Raw genomic sequence first — 17,728 nt, 5'->3', positions numbered from 1 at the left:
CTGAGGTCAAAATCATGACATCCAACCTCACCCAAGTCCGAGGTGTTTGTGCTGCGTGTCACATCATCCATTATGTTGTCATTAACTTCTAATGTGCTGTACAGTTGTTGTCATCCTGAGGTCACAGTCGATAATGCTGGCTCTCTATGGAAACACATCTCCTACACCAAACTATACCCCACATCAGGAGCCCATTGGATAACCCTGAGGCCACTGTGTGGTTTCATGGGGTCAGGCCATAGGAGTGGTTGATTATAGTTACAAAAGTGCTAGTTCTCGGTGCCCGCATCCCAAGTCACAGGAGTAGCAGCACCATGAGACACAAGGGACAAGACTGCCACCCAGAAATTAGAAGGCTCCTCAGAGAAACCACCCACTCTCATGGCGGTGAAGTGTATCATTGAGATGTCTAAAATAGATTCCAGGATGGCCCAGACTGAGGCATGGCTCCTGCCGAGCACTGGTTGTCTTGCCGAGGTTTGGCTGGAGTGGAACGAAGAGCTGTGTATAAACACAATTATGTACAGGGGTGTTGAAGCCTGCAGAACGTCTATGATCGCTGCCTCCCCTACCCACTGTAGCACCAGGCTAGGGCAGAGCAGTGCCGGAGCCCAGCAGGCCCTGGAACTCTCCCCCAGCGGGAGCTTCCACCTCTTCACTTTATATCTCACATACCAGAGGTATAAAATCTGGGTTGGGCCCAACTCTAGCGAGAAGATGGGGCATCTTCCCGGTCTGTACACTGATGTTTGGGGGTGGGGTGGGGGGGAGGTCAGAAGGAAGCAGAGACCTGATTTCATTGAACAAAGTGGAAATGAAGCGGGGAGGTTCAGGTGTCCTGCCTCCTCCCCAGCTACAGCATCAGCAGTGTGAGGAGGTGTCTGCCTTCATGGCTGGGATGCTATGGGCTTCTGTTGGAGGTCACCTCCCCATTCAGGGCAGTCAGCTGGGTCTGGTGCCCTGGCCCTTTCAGTGTAAGAGAGGAGAGGCTGCAGGCTCCCTGGACATCAAACACATCTGGGTAATCCAACGGGGGGTGGGGGGGGTGGGGGGGGTGGGGTGGAGGGGGGAAGGGGGGGCGGAGGTCAGCCAGAGCAAATGAGAAACAGGTGGCGCCCATTTCCCCTCTGCTGGCTAGCTAGCACAGGGACTCTGCAAAGGGAAAGAAAGGCTTTGTCAGGAACAAAAACACTATATATTTTTTTTATCTATGGGACAAAAACAAAAACAAAAAGCCCTATAGCCAGGTGCTATTGGTCTTACGGATCCTCAGCAGGAAGTCGTTTTAAGACGGGAACATTATGAGGAGGCAGGAATGTGATCCAGGCTGAAGATAGCTCTATTAGGCCTGGGAACCAGGTGCATAGAGATCAGCCTCCTTCTTTCCCATGGAGCTTTATTTTAAAAAAGATAATAATAATAAAGAGGAAAAAAGAGACATATGCAAGAAAGATGAAAAGACAGGGCAAAGGGAGGAAAGATGAGACGAGGCTGAACCAGGCATCTAACCTCTGTGGAATGCGTGTTACCTTCATCTGTAAGGATCCAGAGAGCAAATGTGGGCCACAGCAGAAATGCTCAGAAGACAGAATTGTGGTCAGAAAGAGAGAGAGAGAGACAGAGACAGAGACAGAGACAGAGACAGAGACACACATACACAGAGAAACAGAGAGGGAGAGAGACAGAGAGGGAGGTATGGAGGGAGGAAGAGAGAGACAAAGAGAGAGAGACAGGGAGGGAGGGAGGGAGAGAGAGAGACAGAGACAGGCAGACAGAGAGAGAGACACACACACAGAAAGAAACAGAGAGACAGGGAGAGAGAGACAGAGTCAGAGAGGGAGGGAGGGAGGGAGAGAGAGACAGACACACACACAGAGACAGAGAGAGATGGGGGAGGGAGAGAGAGAGAGAGAGAGAGAGAGAGAGAGAGAGAGAGAGAGAGAGAATATCTTCCAACAATGAGTGCTTTCCAGGAAAATAAGGTAGCGTGCCCTCTGTTACCAGGAGTGTGTAAACAGAACACCCACCTGCCTCTGATGCCACAGAGGGATTAATTTCAGCGTTCAGTGGGTGGCTCATCTAGACAATTTCCACTCTTTGGTTACTATGAAATCCCATGGAAGGCTGAGCACTCTGCAGAGAGGAGGGGATGTCGCCCTTGCCTGTCCCGAGCACAGTGGCCTGGTGCTGAACTACAGCTGTGCACCCTGAGGACTCACTCCACAGGTCCATCCCTCAGGCTCCAGGAAGCCCTGGGGTCAGAGGCTGGAGAACTGGAAATGACTGTATGGAGACAGGTGTAGGGAATGGCAAGACTGAGGGTAGCAGGAGAGGAGCCGCCGGATGGGCAGCTTGGGATGAGGGGTGGGGGGTGGGGGTTGGCAGGTAGTGGCTGATTACATCCCAGAGGACACAGAGAGAGAAAACAAGAAGAAACATATCAGGAAGCTCTGGCCAGGGTCCTAGATGGCTTAATTTAAGACTAGAAATGCCTGTGGTCTGGGTGTGGAGTCAGGCAACAATGGGAGGACTATCGTCCTGGGGGTGATTTGAGGGAACCAGAGCAGCTCCTGGGCACTTCTCCTCTTCAAACCTTCTCTCCAAGGTAGAAGCCCTACCCCCTAAGACCTACTCACTCAGTTCTTTCATTCTGAGATACAGAGCCCAGGTTGCCTTGTGAGGAGACCAGCTTCAGTCTCGGGTATCAGGACAAGGCCATGGCTGGAGCAGAGGAACATGGCTTCCTGTCTACCCTCTTTGGTGGAGACACAAGCCTAGCCTTGGAGGAACATATCCTGAATGTGATAGAGAAAGAAATGGGCTGCTCAGTGGAAGACAGGAGACCCTGAGCCCCTAGGTCCTGTGTCAGCTCCTAGTCCACAGGAGCACACTCACCAGTTGGCCCTGCATGATGCCACAAACCCTCAACCTGTAATTCCAAAAGTCCCCTCTAAACTCAAATGTCACTACTCAGGGAAGGGTAGCAGGAAGGCTTGTCCATATGCTTTCTAGGCCTCATAGAGCTCCTGGCATCAGCAACCACGCCTCTGGGCAGAGAGTGCATATCTATACCTGCCTGCTCAGGGCAGCAGCTATCTAGAGTCACATGTCCGTTCCTCATCAAGGTACTGAAGAGAGTGGGGAGGCGTACTTGTGAAAACAGGTCATCCCACAGCGAAGACAATCCAGACTACAATCCTCCTCCCCTAAAGCCCCAGAGCCTTAGAAATGGATAGCTTCCTGCCTTTCTTCCTCAATTCTACTTGGTCTGTGCTTCTGAGGGCAGAGGACCGTTGTCATGGAAACCCCTCCCCGGATGCCAGACACCTTCTGTGAAGAAACGGGGACTAGGAACTTCAAGATCCTGGGTTCTTTCACACCCTGACCTTGGGCCATCTTAATTCTTTTACTCTGTCCGTGCTCTCTCCTAGAGGGCTGAATGGTGGGGGAGGCCGAATGTTTGTGGAGTCGTCAGACTGGCATTGCTTGACTCTTTAGAGGAAGACCGGATGTACTGAAGCATAACCCAGGATAGAACTCTAGCTTAAACTTCTCTGTCAATATAAACAAGCGATCTTTAATCCACCCAGGATGTTTGTGAGCCATGGGAGGGGTCTTATGCACTCATACTTGGGGAAACTGAGTCCTAGAGAAAGAACCAGAACTTAGGACTTCTGGACAAGGACTTGGGAATGGCATTTTCTGCTTTGCCTCAGCGCTGGGCTAGTGGCCTTCTTCCAGAATCAAACCTATCTCATGTGGGCTATCGAGCTAGAGTGCAAGGACTGGCCTATGTCCCCCAAGACTCACCCCCAGTTTTCTAGGTTTGCAGGGCTCCCCAGGGGGACCTTAGTTACTTGGCAGCTTTCAGGTTAGGGAAAGGACAGGGAGCCTACTTAAATCATCTGTGAGGGGGTAGGGGTAGGGGGTAGGGAGGAGATTTTGGAAAGGGATGATCATGTTTCAGTTAGTCCCCTTTTCTTCCAGAAAGGCTCTTCCTTGGCACTGCCCCAGCTCCCTGCCATTTGCCTGGGAAGTTTATTCTGAGATGGTACCAGGGGATGTGTATAAGCTGGTACTGGGCCTCATGGGCAGAAGCAAAAATTCCCCAACTTTAGCCACAGGGAGACATCACAGCAGCATTCTCCTCCACCGATGCCACTCCGCTCTACACCAAGGGCCTGTCCTGACCCTGGGCATACTTGTACAGGTCCTGGGGTGCCAAGCTCCACCATCCCCCTTTTCCTGTTCAGTGTACCCTCCACCTCATCTTCACACAGGAAAAAGGTTTGGCCCAGAATGTCCCCCTGCTCCCCTATCATCTGATGCCAGACAGTGTATTCTGGGGCCTGATGCCACCCTTATCTTGGTCTTCTCAACTAGAGGCAATACAGCAACCTCCGCAGACTTCTCACCTCTCTCCTGCACCCCAGAGTGAAGCTCCTGAGTCCTCTGTGAGGCCATAAGAATAGCCCCCCCAACCCCCACTCCGGCCCAGGACCATGAGAACAGCCCCACCCCCGGCCCAGGACCAGTACACACCACCTTCATCAGACCCCTCCACACTGTGGGCTCTTCTACCTCTTAGGTCTCCCATAGAAGAGCTGCAACTGAAGACTCAGGGAAGGAATTGCATTCTGCAGCTCAGGCTCTTGTCTTTTGGCCCAGCATGTGAGCAGTTAAAGAGGGAGGAGTTCCCTTGTCACCCCATAATTGTTGAGTGATCTCAGTGGAAGTGTGCTTGGGGGAAATGACAGCTGGGCAGGAATACGGGACCATGGCTCAGTCTCTTCCTTTCCTGCCCCTAGCCAGCTCTGGGACCATCTGTCAGAGTTTCTATGGCGGCCCCTCTTGAGAAGCAGCTTAGAGGCTTTGATGGGCAGTATGGAAAATACCTTGACTGGGGCTAGATTAGCTAGCTCACCCCAAACAGAGAAAGCCCCTGACCTTGAAAATGGGTCTGTGCCCTCTACCTGTGCCTGCCAACACTCACCTTCCCCTGCCCAGAGCATATGGAGGCCCTTGCCCACCCCAGTCCTCTCTAATTCTTTCAGGCTATGTTCACTCCAAGATAGCTTCATGTCTCAAGTCACAATTCCAAGGCCACCTCCTTCATGGAGGCCTAAGAGAGGGGCTCCCTTCTCAATCCCGCTCTAGAACACAGTCCGGTTTTCATTTCCGCACATAGCCCTCCCGGTGCCCACTGTTTTATTTTCCTTATTGTCTATCTAAGCCCATTGAATGGCAAGCCCTCTGAGGGCAGGATCTCTCTGATAGGCTCAACAGGCAACAGGGTGGCACTTCTGCCTGTCGCTTCTACACACTCCACCCCATCCCTCCGTTTCACCGTCAAATAGAATTTGGAGGACAGCCTAAAGGGACAAGGTTGTTTTCCTCCCTTTGCCCTTGTCCAGTCTCCTGACTCGCTTTGAAAAAGCCATCTGTGTCAGAGATGGAATCCTTGTTCACCAGACCCTCGCCACAGCACGGGCAGGTATGCCTCAGGAAGACTGCAGCAGGCTGAACAGGTTTCCTTCAGCATTCTCCAGGGGCCTTAAGCCAGCACTAGCTTCTCTCTTCCCCATCCATCCATCCGGTCATTTGGACCGCCACTCTCCTCTTGGCCCCGCCCTTTCACATGCTCACGACACACCCCTTCCCAGCCCCCAGCAGAGCCAGTACCAGCTTGCGTGGTACCCAGGAAGATGGGGGTCCCTGGGCTCTGGCGCCTGAGGACCCACATCCCACCCACTCCAACAAGTCTGTGCACTCAAGGTGGCTAGCAGCCGACCTCCCACAGCTCCTGTACTACCGGCGCAGACTTCCGAAGCATAGCAGCCTTGCTAGACACATCCTCCTCCATGTATCCCTCTCTGAGGACAGGGGCTCTACTGAAAGAAAACACGGTTCCCGGGCTGGCTCTGGATTTTTTGCTCGGACTGTTCAGGCTTGGAGAACAATGGAGCAGCTCTCCGGCTTCCTCCACCGAAGAAGCTTTGTTCCTGCCTTCCCGCCAGCTTGGCTTTCATTAGCAGAAGGGCAAAGGCTTCTCGGGAAGTCTCCTTGCAAAAGCCTGGACCTTTCCCTAAAACACGTAGGGGGATGGAGGGGGTTGCTTGGGGCTGAGGAAAAGGATGCGAATCCAGATGCGCGCAGCTGGCTACCCGCCCGCCTCCCTGGCCCCAGACACTTCTCCTTGCCAGGTCCCCCACACCCGGGAAATCCGATTCAAGCTCCCAGCCTGGATTCACAGAGGAAGTGGAGCCTCAGCTCTGCTCCAAGGACCAACTGGCCCTCACATCTGCTTTCCCCTCATCTTTGCTTTAGATCTGGGCTCGTACCAATGCTCCCTTAGCAATGCTGGATGCTGTGTTATCCAGTACAGACCACTCCGCCGTTGGTGTCTCTACCAACCTCACTGTGGTTTGCCATATTAGACACTGAGCTTCAAAATTCAAGAGAGCTAGTGGTTTCTGAGAACCCAAGTCCCTCACCCCCCCCATTGTCAACCCTCACCTCCTACAAGCCACAGCAGAGCCCAGGCTCCACAAGCGACATCTTTAAGACACACGTTAGCCAGACACAGCTGGAGGTAGGCCAGCCCTGCACATCTGGGCGGTAATGCCCCTCCTAACCTGGCCAGTGATCAGTATGGGAGGGGGGAGTGTTGAGGAAGCTCCGCTTTCCCTACCTCACCCTGCAGCTGGCCAGAAGAAAACCAGGGGCGGGGTGGGGCGGGGCGGCAAGACTTACCTAGCATCTGGCTGAAAAGCAGCTGCTCCAGGTCGCCCAGCACTGTCACCACAAGCTCGGGGTCCACCTTGAGGAAGGCCCGCTCCTCCTGGCCCTTGGCCGAGGGCACGGTCCCTGAGCCCTTTTGCGCTTTAGCCTTGCTGGAAAGCAGCTCATCATCCGATTTGCCATCATCGCTCACCGCTGCCTCGGGCGCCTTGCTGAGAGGCTTGACCTCCGCATAGGGTCCTCGAGGAATCCGGCTAGGTTTACCCAGACTGGGCGCTAGTGGGGCCAGTGGGGTCTTGGCACCGCCCGCAGGGCCACCTTTGGGCTGGAACAGCGAATGTTCTGACTTGGACAGCGTCTTGGACATCAGAGGAGCCTCTCGGCCCTTGGGCCCCAGTTTACCCAAACCCTTGGGTGCCTTGGCCATATCATCGCTCCACTCGGGCTCATACAGCTGCAGCTTTTTTTCGGAGTCCGTGAGAAAAGAGAGGTTGGTAAGAGACTTCTGTTTGCGCAGGTTGGAGGTTGGCGGCCCGCCGGGGACACGACTGTCTACGCTGCCTGACTTGAAGACCTTCAGCTCCGCTGCACTGGCCTTGGCCATACTGCCACTGCCGCCTGCCGCCTTGGCGCGCTTGGGCAGCATCCCTCTGCTGTCCGCCGCGGCTGCCTTTCTGCTGGCTCCTCGAGCCTCGTCCGCGCCCTCGTCGCCGCCGCTGCCGCTGCCGCCGCTCAGCTCCACCTCGGGCTGCACGCTCTTGACGCTGCTGCCCAGCATTCTGCTTGCGAGGAGCGCATGGACGATCCGCGCGTCTGCAGGCACGGGGCGGGGGAGGGGGCGGGAGCGCCAGGAGAGGAGGGGGCGGAGTGAGGGGGGGGGGACGGAAGAAACCGCGGAGGAAGGGGAGAGGAAGGGGAGGGAGCAAGGGGGCAAGCGGAGAGCGAAGGGGAAAGAAATTCAGGGAAGGAAGCCCAGGAAGAGGAAAAGGCAAGGAAATAGCGGGTTGGTGGGGCGGGGTAGAAGGAAAAGGGGCGGGGCGGGGAGGATATAAATTAAAAAATTTTAAATCAGTCAAAGGAAGGATGGAAGCCCAGCGGCTACACGGAAGCCGGGACGGGCAGCGATGCTGAGATCTCGTCTCAGTCCCCCGGCAGGCCGATCTGTGCTGAGGGCCGTACACTCCCGGACAGCGCCCTCTTTACACTCCTCCCTCCGGCTGGTGGAGAGGCTGCAGGCTGCAGCTCCCAGCGAAGGAGGGGAGGGGGAAGGCGGCGGGGAGGGGAGGGGGGCGCAAACAGGAGGAGGGGTGGAGTGTGCGCTAGGGGAGGGAGGGAGGGGGAGAGAGAGTGCGTCTATTTCTGGCTCGGGAGGGGGAGGTGTCTGTGAGCTGAGCCCTGGGGGCACAGAAAGGATCCCACCAATTTTTCTCCTTGCTTTCTGCAGAGAGATGGGGTAGATAGTTCCCTGCTGCATCTGGGGAAAAAGCAAGAGTGGAGGAGAAGGTATTTAGGGGTACAGGTAAAGGTACAGAGAAAGGGTATTTGTGGACACAGGAAGAGTGGCCCCGTGGGGTCTTGGGTAGAAACTGGCAGAACCCGAGGGAGGTTCCTACAAACCGTTACCTATGGTTTTCCCTGGGAACTCTCTCGCTACCTTTAGTCTCTAAGGTATAGTTTGGTCCCCTAAGCCCAGAAGGTAAGGGACACAGTACAGGGCAGGGCTTAGCCGGGCCCAGGGTTGACTGGGAGGGAGAAGTAGAATGCAAGAGGAAGGGGACCAACACTTAGGAGCAGGAGTCTGAGTCCCCAGTCCACTGACCACATGACCTTGTCAAAGTCATTGAACCTCTCTGTCGCTCTTAGGGTGGTTATAATACTAGCTTAGTAGATAAACTCTAAGGACTCAAAGGAGACTTAGCATCGGTCCCCTGGCAGAGCAACAGAGATGATTTAAAAGATCCTAAATATGTCTGCCCCATCGAGTCGCAGAGGAGCTCTCCAAATGGCACATTAGCCCAGAGTAGGTGTTAATGGCTAAATGGCTCTGAGGCCTGAGTGCTGTACACTTGGGTGCTGACCACAGAGCCCTGGATACTCTTAACTTCCACGACCCCAGGACTGGACTGAGAGTCTGCAAAACGTCCCCAGGACAGGAACTGCAGCAGAGCGGCTGTGTCTAGAACAGTGCTAAGAATGGGGTCAGTGAGCAGAGAGGTGCTTGGCAAGGGCAGTGGACTTCTAGCTGGCCTTGGAGAGCTAGGGAAAGGTGGGAGAGAGGCTGCCCCTTGAGGAACTTAATGTCTTGTGGGGAATACAAAGCAGACAGCGCAAGACTTGGGGAAATAACTTTGTCCCTGTGAAAACATAGCGTCACACACGGTTATCTCAGGAAGGCGGGTATGGGTATGTGTTCTGGTTACAGCAGTGACAAGAGGCACTGCCTCAAAGCAGTAAGGGAGAAGATCTGGGTGCAGAGATTCACCAGGCAGATGGTGCTCAGAGGCCTTAAGTCCAGATCTTGGGAAACTCAGAGGTGGAGCCAAGATTGTCAGTCCATGTAGGAAACAAGTAATTTGATGCTGGTGGAAGGAATGTAGAGGCATTATCCAGCTAGGGAATGGCCAGGCAGAGGCCAGTCGTAGGATACACACATGCTCATGCTTGTGTCTGAACACAAGCTCTTAGCTCCAGTGAGCTAGAGTGCCTCTGATCCCACAGACTACTTGTAACAGTGTCATAAACCACTGGGCCTTGAGATCCTCCTGCCTCAGCCCCGTGAATGCTGGGATTATAGACAAACCATCATTTTTATTTTTTTTTAAGATTTATTTATTTATTATGTATACAGTGCACATTAGATCACATTATAGATGGCTGTAAACCACCATGTGGTTGCTGGGAATTGAACTCAGGACCTCTGGAAAAGCAGTCAGTAAGTGCTCTTAACCTCTGAGCCATCTCTCCAGCCCCCAAACCATCGTTTTAAAAGTCCTTGTTCTTATCTGTCACTCTGTAATTTATACAAGATTTCCCTGATTGAATCACATGGGGATGCCACCTTCTCTGAAAACCTGGAAATCAACCAACCTATGGGCTGATTTACCAAGTTCTTGGTTGTTGTTGATAGTCCCCCACCCCACCCCACCCCTGGATATAAATTCTTCTCCTCCTTAGCTAAAGAAATTGGCTGGTGCCCATCCTGACTGAACGACACTATGTCCATTCACTCATGTCTACTGCTGCAGCCACAACCCCTAGCTTAACCTGACCCCTCATCTCTCGTGTCCATGTCTGTAGTAAAGCCTTCAGTGTTTGAGGAAACTCGGTCCCATGTGTTGTTGTGTCCACCTGCATTTCCTTTGCTCCGGATGCCTACTGCCCCCGGGGCCTGACCTTCCTTCCGCTATGGCTGTCTCACTCCCTCGTTTGCTCCTGTGTGTTAGCTTAGTTCTTCCTCTTCTCTGTATCCTCTTTGTTCCTCCGTGCCTTCTCTCACGGGATATCATGTTCCCCAAATCCCAAGTCCCTTCCTTCAGTAAATAGCCCCTGATACTCTGCTTCTCTTTAGAAGAAGAAGACAGACCAGATGAAGGAAGGATCACCCCTCAGCCTTTTGGCTGGGATCAAGTTGGTAACTGTTCTCATCAGAAGAGGCACAGTCGCTTTTCCACCATCCCAGCCTGGGGTCCCACCCCCCTCCCACACAGCACATCACCTGTCAGTTTCTGAGATGTGAAATACTATCTGTGCACAGTGTCATGAGTTAGCTCACTGCCAGGCTTCCTGAAGTCAGTCCTCCTCCTGTCTTTAAAGGATATTGCTGTGGCCTGGTTGTGGTACCTTTAAAACACCATCTTGACATCTTGTAATACTCCAAGGCACCCTAGTACCACCCCAATCTCACTCCTTTTCAATCTTTTCACATCCCCTGCATTTCCTAACCATCCTCTTCTGTAGAGAGAATGCTCTGCTGCCGTGGCAACAGCCATTCTGGCATCTGTCGATAAAGTCGATATGAACAGTGTGTTTTTCTCCAGTGATTCCTAAAAAGAGGGGTTCCGCCATGTCATACTATCCCCCATGCTCAACCCTGAGGCCCTCAGACTCAGTCATCTCTCCCTTCACCACTCTGTAAAAAAAAACAAAAACAAAAAACAAAACACCACGTCGCAAATGGTTCATTTGCATAGAGGCCAATGATCATCAAGGGACTGAAAGATGAGGGAGAGACTGGGCTAGGGGAATCAGAGGGTGATGATGATGATGTCAGTGACCTTATGTGAGGGCTAGTTACTGCCAGCTTCTACTGGGGATGTGAGGAAAGAGGCTGGCTTGGGATCACTTACATTGTCAGTCCCTAGCTCTCCTAAGACAAGCATGACACTTCCTTATTTCTGCCCATTTCTGTGCTGGAAATAGGATGTGTGATTTGACCATTATCTGTTGACTGGCGGCTTGAAGCAATTTGAGGAATGAAGATGTAGTCATAGGGCCAGGGAGAGGCACGCTGTGGGACTTTTCAATCTTGTACCCGTGTGACTGGAAATGGTGTAACCCCCAGGGATGGGGGTGGTCTGGGGCTCTGCCTGCTGGGGTAGTGTTAGCAGGGCCAGATGGAAGGCAGCGGAAGACAGAAGAAGGTAGAAATGAGAGCTAGACTGTTCTTGACCCGGTGACCTTGAAAGGTGACCTTGGGATGAAGGACAGTGGAGGGCAGAGGAGCCCACACTTTGCTCCCTACAGAGCTCAGGTCAGAGTTCCGGGATAGGCAACTGTTATTTCTGTTCTCAAAGTCAGGTCCTGGAGAGCAAGGACTAGAAACCCAGCCATGCGGCTGCATAAGCCTAGCCTATCCACCCTGGGCTAGAGCTGGGATGTCATCAACCCCAAAGAGTGACAAGCTCTTTCTTTAAGGCTTCCTATCTATGCTCATCGTCCTACGATAGCTCTTTTTGGTAACTTCCCAAGAAGATTCTGACACCCACTGTCCCCACTCCCTTCTACCAGGCCATTTCCCTATGTCACTCCACCGCTCAGTGGGGACTTCAGGATGAGGACAAGGCCAGACTAGAGGCTGTGGAAATAGCTGATGTTTGAGCATGGAATCTCTGGAAAACCTGCTCCCCGTAGCTCAGCTGGTTCAGCTCAGCTGGGTCAGCTGGGATAGACACAGGGGATTTAGCAGGATGCAAACTAAACCTCTTGTCCTCAGTGGAGTTTATATACAAATGGCAGAGACAAACAGCAAGTTAGCTAGAGATACCAGCTACTTAAAAGCATTAAGGAGGGCTGGAGAGATGGCTCAGAGGTTAAGAACACTGGCTGTTCTTTCAAAGGTCCTGAGTTCAATTCCCAGCAACCACATAGTGGCTCATAACCATCTACAATGAGATCTGGTGCCTTCTTCTAGTGTGCAGGTGTACATGCAAGCAGAATACTGTATAAATAATAAATAAATAAATCTTTTTATTAAAATAAAAGAGCTAAGGAGGGGCCTACAAGATAGCTCAGTGGGTAAGCACACTTGCACACTGACACGCTTGACAACTTGAGTTCCATTCCCAGAACCCACATAGTGGATCTAACTCCTGAAAGCTGTCCTCTGAGCTCCCACAGACACACACGCAAAATAAATATTTAAGAAATGCTAAAAGAAAAAAAAGCTGAAATGAAATAAGAAATTTATGGTGTACTTGAAAGACGAGAAGGAAGGTAAAAGGCTGGGGAGAACGCTGCAGAGATTGGAGTAAGAGATATGCTGGGAGGCGGGGCAGGGAGGGCCTTTCAGGTCTTTTTTATAAGGATGCCATTTGGAATAACACTAGCAGGTCAGGGAGAGACCTGGATACCCCTGGGAAAAGAATACGTGGAGGCAAATTGTTGGGGTGACTGGGTGAATGGCAAATCCAGCTGAAGGGTGATTGTGATGGGGGTGGAGGCCATGAGAGGTGGTCAGTGATGACAGACAGTGGGGCCATTAGCATCTGCTCATTGGCTAACTGTGGGTGTGTAGGACAGAGATTGGGCAAGAATGTTATCCCTAGGTTTTTGGCCTGTACAACTCTTAGATGGGATTTCTTCTTCTTCTTCTTCTTCTTCTTCTTCTTCTTCTTCTTCTTCTTCTTCTTCTTCTTCTTCTTCTTCTTCTTCTTCTGACAGAGTCTCACTAGGCTAACCTTGAACTTCTTACCCTCCTGCCTTAGTCTTTTCTAAATGCTGAAATTACACACGTGCTACCAAACTTAGGTTTCCCCAGCTCTGTGGAGGCCAATGCCCCTCTTTTAAGGATGGCACCCCTAACTCACGCTATAGCCGCTTTAATGATTTTCTAACCTCTGTAGCCATCATTTACCATGCATTTATTTGTGTTTCTCAAGAATCCATTTTTGGTTGACCTTGTCCTTAAAGCCTATCAAAGTCCTGTGTGCATAGCAGGCTCTCAGGAATATTTGGTGAGTGACGACTGGTTAAATGAATGAATGCGTGACTCAGAACAGATGTGTGGGGCCTGTAAACAGGGGTGACCTCTGAGTACCCTGTGGTGAGAGACAGCACAGCTGGAGTGTGGAGTGGAAGCCAAGCCTCTGGGATGAAGTCCCAGCAACATCTTTTCTCACTTCTCTGCAGCCCTGGGACAGGAGGAGTCCACTGACCCTGTCCTTGTCCCCTTCAAAGGAAACTTCATATCTTCAGGGAATGACCTTGGGACATCTAGCTATGAGACTCCCTTATACCCTCAAACTTCTGCTGTATTTAGAGGTATGGGAGAGTTTGGCTGCACTTCTGAGAGAAAGGGGGCAAGCATCCTCACGGCCCAGGCTGTCTGGTACATGTATAAGTACTAAACTGAGACTAAGGTCCACCACCTACTCCTACGTGCATAAGAAAAGCTAATGATGGACCCGGTGATGGCACGCAAACACCCCCAGCATGCTTACACCTCCAGGAAGCTCTCTTAGACTGGTCTGTTTGCTTGCCAACAGCCCAGCTGCCTCCTTTGCTTTGTCACAGAATCGGTAGAAAAGACATTACTGTGTTCTCTACAAGTCTGTGGTGTACTCTCTCTAGTCCTGCAGAGTCCTTAAGCTCAAGGATTAAGGATTTTCAGTCTAGGTTCAAAGGTCAGATGTATAAGCTTAGGGGGGAGGTTATGATCTGCCTGCCTGTCAGGGAAGATAAGGCTGGAAATCAAAAAATGGTAATAGAACCAGGGTTCTCAGTCTGCCAGTACCCTGCCCCTTCCCAACAGGGTTCTAGATCTTAGTGTGCCCCTACCCTGCCCCTGCCCAAATCACGAACAGGGTTCTAGACCTTAGTGTACCCCTACCCTGCTCCTGCCCTGACCACAACAGGGTTCTTGACCTTAGTCGGCCTGCCCTGCCCCTTCCCAACAGGGTTCTAGACCTTAGTCTGCCCGCACCCTGCCCCTGCCCCTGATCCCAAGAGGACAGAAATGTGGATCAACCCTAAGCTGCAGCACACATTCCTTCAACTCCCAGCTGCTGGCCTCCCCCACCCCCACCCCATCTGAGCCCCCAATACCAACAGGATTGGGATGGTAGAGGGAAGAGCGAGGAGACCTGGAGAAGAAAACCAAGTCATTCCTGGTCACACAAGGAGACAGGACCTACAACCGCTAGGGGATGTCTCTTTAAGGCTGGAGAGGTGTTGGGCCTCTTCTAGAGGTCTGTAGAACCTGAAGGAAGGGGGGCTGAGGACTGTTCAAGAGAGCCCGCCTGAGACCTGGTATATAAAGATGGAGGACAGGCCCTTCCTCCAGCCATGGGTTCTTCAGACTATGCTTGATCATGAGGTCCTTTTCTTCTTGTGGCTGGTTCTCAGTGGGCAGTTCTGGAAGTGGGAGGTGTGGGCTCAGGATCTGCAGGCATGGGGGGGCCTCCTCCCCTCATAGCCACAGCTCTGTGACCCGCAGGACGAAGATCTCTAACTCAGTCTTCTGGATGGCCTTTCAGGTAAGGACCACTCCACCCTCTAGGTGCCACACAGGTCTGTGCTGACCAATACACAAGCCCTGAACAGCTCTGGCTTCATCTCCTGGCAACCTTGTCCCCTACTGTTCTCCTACTTGCCTCTGTCCAGGTCTAATTCCACCCCTGTACCCTTGTTCTGCCCGGCCTTTCTCTATATGTGTCCAAGTCCAGTACACCTTGCAAGGGCCCCTTGTCCAGAAAGCCCCTTTTAACTTCCCCACACAACTTTGTGCCTTTCCTACCTTTTGATTGTATTCAAGGGCCATGTAGTCATATTCTGTTTACTTGCATTCCAAAGCCAGACCCTCTCCCACCAGTGAATTGGGTTGGTTTGTTTGGTTGGTTGGTTTTTCCAGACAGGGTTTCTCTGTGTAGCCTTGTCTGTCCTGGACTCACTTTGTAGCCCAGGCTGGCCTCAAACTCACAGAGATCTGCCTGCCTCTGCCTTCTGAGTGCTGAGATTATAGGCATGTGTCACTATGCCTAGTTCTGCCACTGAATTGAAAGCTTCCTGCGTAAGACAGATGGTGATGATGGACTGAGGCTTGCTGAACCTAGGGCAGGAGACCCCACAGGCACCAAGTACCAGGGGCCTTCCTATACACTGTATGTACCTTATAAACCCTACAAACCAGGGAGTGTCATTATCTTCATTGTATGGAGAAAGAAACTTGCCCAAGACCATCCTGGAGGTACCTGAGTCTGAGATAATCAGACTTGGAATACAGTCTGTTAGGGTTCTAGAACCTTCCATACTATCCTTCATCAACATGCAGCTGTATCTGGAGACTTGTTTTCATATTGTATACTGTTCCAAGAAGCATGGAGCCCCCATAACAAGAAGGCCTATGGTCCTTCTGATGAGACCCTGTAATCCCTGTACTTGCTGCACCAGAGGTTAGAGCGGATCTAGGATCACAGTCACAGTAAGTCTGGCCCACTGAATCCAGGGAGAGGGGAGAAAGGGAAGCATCCTATGGGCAGAGGAAGTGACATCATACAACCTGTCTCTTCCTTGTCTCAGCTTCATGAACTCTGTCCTTCTCAATCCCAATGAACCTGACAGTCCCCACAAGCTTCACATTCGTCCTGCACTTGCCACCATGGCACTGGATGTCTGTGTGTCTGTGTGTCTGTGTGTGTGTGTGTGTGTGTGTGTGTGTGTGTGTGTGCACGTGCACGTGTGGCCTCTGCTTCCTCTACTCTTAGCACTTCCAGCAGAGAAAAAGCAGGAAGAAATACCTCATCTGTCTGAAATTGTACTCATTTAAAACCATATCCCCCTGCTTCTCTGGCCAACAAGAAGTCCAGATGTTTCCACATCAATGTGTCCTATATATTACCGTGGCAACTGTCCCATACACACAGCTTCAGTGGCCCTTGTACACTAGGCCTCAGATGAGCTCTGTACCACCTAGATAACATAGTCCATAGACCAAGACCAGCCTAGATTGGTTGTCATGGCAACTCTGGGCATGAGATAGGAAACTCCAGGCAAGCAAAGGAAAAAGAGAGTGAAGGGTGTGTGTGTGTGTGTGTGTGTGTGTGTGTGTGTGTGTGTGTGTGTGTGTATGTGTGTGTGTGTGTGTATCTGTGCACATGCATGTGCATGTTTATGTGTGTGTGCACACATGCGTGCACACGTATGTACCCCATATATTCAGCAGAGAAAGGCTTGTGTGAGGCTTTTTTCATGGTCTAACTCAGAGTTAAAGCAGATGCTCCATGCAGTGTTGCTTGTCTCAAACTGCTGAATCACAAGGTTGCATGGGACCTTGGAGACAATCTTATGCAACATTTCCCCTCAGGGAATAACTGACCTATTTTTAATAAGCCCTATTGCCTCACTCTGGACCAAGTAAACCCCAGAACAGAAGGAAAACACAAGGCCCACAGCTGAGGTTGTCTTGCCAACCCATTGAGGACACCCTACCACAGAAAATAACTTCATGATCCATATCCACAGACCAGATTTAGGAGGTCAGTAGGCTGAGTCACCAAATATCAGCCATGTGCCCAGATAGATGGTAGTCATTTGTCTCTGAGACATAATGTCCATCAGTGTCTTAAGGAGATTCAAAAGCTCCAAACAGGGAAAGATAACTGTATGAATAAAGAAACCGTAACCCTTAACAGAATATGGCCAAGGCAGTGTTTACCGACACCTGGCCAAACACTGCCCAGAGAGAAGACACTCCCATTCTGTGGCTGCGCTCCCTGGTCCACTGACACCTCTGTGCTTTATTGGAGTTTTTGTTAGATATCTCAGTAAGGCGCAGCATTCAATAGAGGGCTGCCATGGATTCACATTGCAATTATTTTTAGCCCGTATCACTGGCAATTGGTGCAGAAAAATAGCTCTGCAAACCTAGAAATAGTTCTCGGTGCAGTGGGCGGAGCTTTTGGAGCAGTGGGCGGGGCCTCCAGAGAACTTCTGCAGGAGCTTGCCACTTCAGCACTTCCTTCACATGGACCTGTCCTCTACAGTAGGAAGGATGCAGGGAGGTCACACATCCTGCTCCTGGCTGGATCTGTTTAGTATGGAGTCCCAGGCTTCCACTTCCATTGAGGCTGAGTTCTCCCAGCTATGTGAGCCCCGTTTAAACTGCAGAACACCCTTATTTCGTATTTCTGTCCTCAGTGGCAAGTGAAATCCTTAAAAGAGGGTACAGTCTGGTGTGGTAGCTAATGTCTTTAATTCCAACATTTGGGAGGCAGAGGCAGATCTTTGTGAGTTCCAGAACAGCCTGGTGTATCTACATAGCAAGTTCCACACTAGCAAGTGCTACATAGTGAGACCCTGTCTCAAAAAAAAAAAACAAAACAAAAGAAGGTATAGCCAGGTATTTCATGGCTTTCTACTGTTCCCAGGGCTTTGCCTGCCCTGGGGTGAGTGACCTAGAACTCACTGGGCCCACTTTAGCTTCCTCTAAAGTCTGAGACTCCTGTCCCCTCAAGGCCACGCAGTGTAAATGGAAGACAGTGCCTATGTCTGT

General features: G+C 51.6%; 1 protein-coding gene across 7 annotated transcripts in view; it reads right to left on the bottom strand.

The window, feature by feature from the left end:
* Nucleotides 1-17,728, bottom strand: part of NAV1 (neuron navigator 1) — a 260,939-nt gene that overhangs the window by 156,345 nt on the left and 86,866 nt on the right. For 6 of the 7 annotated variants that reach the window (XM_084786365.1, XM_084786366.1, XM_084786361.1 and 3 more), the window contains one exon: nucleotides 6,754-7,554. The exons of the other annotated variant lie outside the window; for it this stretch is intronic. In XM_084786365.1, coding sequence (XP_084642491.1) covers nucleotides 6,754-7,554 — 801 coding nt within the window. The remainder of the gene's footprint in view (nucleotides 1-6,753; nucleotides 7,555-17,728) is intronic. 7 annotated transcript variants of the gene reach the window in all.

Source organism: Acomys minous (genome assembly GCF_964271855.1).
Source record: "Acomys minous genome assembly, chromosome: 1".
Classification (NCBI taxonomy): Eukaryota; Metazoa; Chordata; class Mammalia; order Rodentia; family Muridae; genus Acomys; species Acomys minous.
This window is presented reverse-complemented; position numbering and strand designations above follow the sequence as displayed.